Below are 4,905 nucleotides of genomic sequence, written 5' to 3' on the forward strand. Positions count from 1 at the left end.
GGGGGGGGGGGGCCACGGAGGAGTCATTACAGTCTTTGTTCACTAAAGATCCAGAGCTATCGAAACGTCTCTTAAAGTTACAAATATTCTGGAAAAGCCATAATCTTAAAATGGAACTTTTAAGAAGCTCCTAAAGCCTGCAACAAAGGATAAAAAATGAATATCAAACTTTTAAAATTTTACGACGTAAGGAAATGAGTTTTTGCCGCAAACTCAGATGTTCTATCCCTTATATCTTTAGAACCTATCCTTGAAATACCAAAGACTTACACCATCAGGTTGCACAGATATTAAGATTAGAAAACTTGAGTTTTTACAATTATATACTACCTTTTTGCTGGATTTTCAAAAAATTATGTGGGTCTGAATAAAAATTTGGTTCGGCATGACAAGAATATTTTTTTAGAAAAAGATTCACAGAGGGGGGGGGGCCCTAATTTCACAGGAAAAAGGTAGAAAATTAGATTTGATTTTATTTTTCTTAAATCACAATTTACCTGTAACATCTGGGCTCCCAGATCCTTGCAGGTCTTGGCGTATTTTTAAGTTAAAAAATACTTTGTTGATTTTCGTGGAAAAATCTCCACTGAAAAAGAGAGTTTACGATTTCTTTTAATTAGGTTTTGTTTTTCTCATATAAACTTGCTACTATTTTAACATTTCTGGCAGAAAAGACAAAAAAAGAATAAAATACATATTTGGAACCTGTAGTCTAATCCTCATTTTCGTATTTTATCTTATTATATTATATTATCTTTTTCTATTCATTTGGCATATTGTTATCCGGACATGGAGATATTTCCTTCCTTCTCACTTTTTATAAAAGAACTATTTCTTGCAAGAATTATTCTCTCTGACAAAATAAGAGTAATAGCTTAAATATTTACTGTGACACTTAAGGACAAGACTTTAGAAGATAATTGGAGGGTCATTAGTTCTAACAAGGTCCTTTAGGTTCTACACGAATAACTTTCATAATTTTTGATAATTAGATATTTAATTTTAAACTTTTTATATCTATATTGTTATTTTTCTCTATTCTTAAAATAACAAAAAAAAAGAGAAAAAAAAACCCCGAAACTACGGAATAAATAAATAGATCTTATTAATCTTTTGTTCTAATATGCAGATTATATCTGAGTCCGAATTTAATGAATTTGATCCGCGTCTCAAATCCGCCAAACACCGGTTTCAAATGAGCGCCGGCTTAAATGTTGAAACATTGAATACAATTTTAAGTGTAACCAACTGTATTTGAGCCGAATCTCAAATTTAAGCCGTGGTGCATATAATTCTTTAAATCGGCCTCTGGACATTTATATTTTAACCCTAAAAAATAGAGGGTTTAGAATTTTATGTGCTCTACTTTCCTTCATTGTCTAAAACATGATTCTGCTCTACATTAGAACCCACTTTCAAATATACAAAATATTTTACTCTTGCCAGCCCAAAAATTTTCTTTCTGAACTTTTTTACAATTCTCCACAATTGCAGCAGCCCTCTTTTCTTAAAAACTCTTAGTCACTTTAGTACAGAGGAAAGAAATTTGTTGGTTTTCTAGGGCTTAAATCAGGCCAGAGCTGGGAACTTTTGAATGGTGGATATCATGATTAATGCTTAATCGACTCTTTTTTTAATTTCGAGATTAAATTACGCTTTTTCTCCTGTTGTTATTAATCTCCAGATTAATTAAGCAGTCAGGATTAAGGATATCTCATTCTAAAGTTTTCAGCTCAGGTCTATTTAGAAAAAAAGTGTCCAAAATGCTTTGCTACAGATATCAAAACGATCTAATAATGAACTGATCCAATTTTACCGGAGTTTAGATGATTTCTAGGCCGATTTTGATGCTTTTACTTTGTTACATTTTCTAAAAATAATGTTCTATTTTAATTACTTTAATTTTTTCCTGTTCCAGGAATAGATAGCGTAGAGGTCCTTTACTAGCAGGGTCATGTTCAAATATACTTTATCCGGTCTGAAACAAAATAATTGTACTCTTGTGCATTCACATCATTTCAAACTTGAAAAATAAACTTTCTAAAATATAAAATTTCGGTTCTATTTAAATCTTTGTAAGATTCACTGAAATCTTTAAAAATTTGATTTTCCTCTTTAATCTTAAATTAATTGTTAAATTTTTTATCTATATCAGCAAATAACCCAAAAAAATAATTGATTCGAAATTAAAAATAATCTTTGTTTGTCGGTTTTTGCTTGAATGCCCTATCATAGCTCATAAACTCTATTGACCGATTTGCCGCAAATTTTGATTGGGGAACTCGTTAGAACCACGGGAATGTCTGGTCTAGTTTTAAAATTCTAAATTTAGTCTCGTTAATATTTTATTGGAAGAAATTTGTTTTCGTGTAAAGCCGGATTCCCAGGCTAGTGTTATTTATGTATGTAAAACATTAATATAAAACATTTCTACAAACAAAATTATCAATAATTTACTGAATCCATTTTGCAGAATTTTAGTTTTTATGTTTTTTCTTTTTTCTTAATTGTCAAAGTTGTCTGAAACAATTTGAAGTAATTTAAACAAACACAGAACTGCTTGGGCTGTGTTTTGCTGATTTTCCTCCCAGCAACTGTAGTATCTACACTCTACAGTTATGGTGAACTAGCTTGATAACCCAGCTTTGCCTGAAAAACTTTCTATAAAAGTGAACCGTAATCAAACATAAGAACTTTCCCAAATCACAGTTTGAGGTAAATTAGTTCATGAACTGTGATTGGACATACAAGAAGATAGACATAAATTACTACTTTATATGTATACTAGCTTGAGAACCCAGCACTGCCCAGGTTACTAAAAGTTACTCCCGCCGTTTACCCGCACTTGAACGATTTTTAAGGGAAACTAAATTTTCTCCATTCAAGGTGTCCGTGAGTCTCCCGAGTTCTCTATCAAAATTTGATGCAAATCGGTTCAGGGGTTCCTGAGTTATGATCGGACAAATAAATATTCAGACAGAGATTACAACTTTATATAGAAATATACTAGCTAAGAAACCCAGCTTTTCCTGGAAACGAAACTTTCGCTGTAAAAGTTAACCCACTCAACTTAATTTTTCAAATCAACCAAGAACTTTTCCGTGGTTCTATACACCAAATTTTAAAGCAAATTAATCCAGGGGTTCATGTGTTGTGATCAAACATACAAACAGACAAACAGAAATTACTACTTTTATGTTCTCTTTTTCTAACTGAAAAGCCAAGAATTATGGATTTGAATTTCTAGTGGAATAGGATAACTCAAACTTGTGCTTAAATTCAAAACTAGAGGATCTACGAGGTCTCAAAGTTGTACCAGCGATGTCGAATATACTGTAACTTCTCCTTCTGTCTATTATGCAGTTCAAGGGAGTTCCTGGCACTGCAAACTAGACTGCAAAAGAAAAAGTCAAATTGATGCGAGATTACTTATGCGGCTTTGTGACCCCGTAACTCCTCTAGTTTGCATTTAACATATTCGAAATTAAAAGTATTTTCGATAGCTGGCGTATCTTCCAGATTGGAGTATTCACCTTTCATCTAAAGATGCTTCTCCCCATCTAGTAATATTCGTGAGTCCGGATAGAGTTCCCTTGCACAGTGATACACCATTAGAACTAAAGTCAGGCAGAGCCATCTGATGCAGTTCTCTGAAATAGTAATAATAATAATAATAATAAAAATGATAATAATAATAATAATGATAACAATAATAATAATAATATTGAGAAAAGAAAGCTGAACGTATTAAATATACATTGTTCTCCAGAAGTTGAACTGAAAGTTAAAAGTATTGTATTTTGTACTGTCAAAGAGAAACCGTTTACAACAACAAAACATTTATTTTTGTTTCACTATCTCTTGAATATTTGTTTTTAAGCTCGAAAAGACAACTTTTCAACAAAAATAAATGTTATTTTTAAATAAAACTGTTTGCTTTGTATTTTAAAATAGAAATGAATTAATAGAACGGAGAGGATAAATGGATCTGGTTACGGTAAATAGATAGAGTTTAGGTGAATGGATATGGTTCAGGTGAATGGATAGGTTTCAGGTGAATTGATAGGGTTCAGGTGAATGGATAGGGTTCAGGTGAATGGATAGGGTTCAGATAAATGGATAGGGTTCAGGTGAATGGATAGGGTTCAGATGAATGGATAGGTTTACGGTAAATGGATAGTGTTCAGGTGAATGGATAAGGTTCAGGTGAATGGATAGGGTTCAGGTGAATGGAGAGTTAGGATGGATGGATAGGGTTCAGGTTAATAAATAGGGTTCAGGTGAATGAAGAGTTAGGATGGATGGCTAGGGTTCAGGTTAATAAATAGGGTTTAGGTGAATGGATAGGGTTCAGGTGAATGGAAAGTTAGGATGGATGTCTAGGGTTCAGGTTAATAAATGGGGTTCAGGTGAATGGATAGGGTTCAGGTAAAAGGATAGGTTTACGGTAAATGGATAGGGTTCAGGTGAATGGATAGGGTTCAGGTAAATAGATAGAGTTTAGGTGAATGGATAGAGTTCAGGTGAATGGATAGGGTTCAGGTGAATGGATTGGGTTCAGGTGAATGGATAGGGTTCAGGTGAATGGATAGGGTTCAGGTGAATGGAGAGTTAGGATGGATGGCTAGGGTTCAGGTTTATAAATAGGGTTCAGGTGAATGGATAGGGTTCAGGTGAATGAATAGGGTTCAGGTAAATGAATAGGTTTACGGTAAATGGATAGGGTTCAGGTGAATGGATAGGGTTCAGGCAGGGAGCAAGGAATAGAAGGGAGAGACAACTGACGCGGTTCGCCCTACCATATGATTATACATGCTTTGCAGACGGTACTCCATTTTATATCGAGCTGTTTGGTTTCTTTAGTAGGGCCCCACAGGAAAAATATGTATTGGCTCAATTTTCTTT

At 33.6% G+C, this 4,905-nt stretch overlaps 1 protein-coding gene across 1 annotated transcript in view; it reads right to left on the reverse strand.

Annotated features, from left to right (window-relative positions):
* LOC111712245 (uncharacterized) overlaps positions 1-3,650 on the reverse strand; it is a gene marked incomplete at its 5' end in the record, with an annotated part of 10,630 nt that extends 6,980 nt beyond the window's left edge. Inside the window, 3 exon segments of the mRNA XM_023486813.1 lie at positions 498-586; positions 1,898-1,978; positions 3,534-3,650. Coding sequence (XP_023342581.1) covers positions 498-586; positions 1,898-1,978; positions 3,534-3,650 — 287 coding nt within the window.
* Positions 3,651-4,905: the final 1,255 nt, after the last annotated feature.

The sequence above is a fragment of the Eurytemora carolleeae genome, unplaced genomic scaffold, assembly GCF_000591075.1.
Source record: "Eurytemora carolleeae unplaced genomic scaffold, Eaff_2.0 scaffold1235, whole genome shotgun sequence".
Lineage (NCBI taxonomy): Eukaryota > Metazoa > Arthropoda > Copepoda > Calanoida > Temoridae > Eurytemora > Eurytemora carolleeae.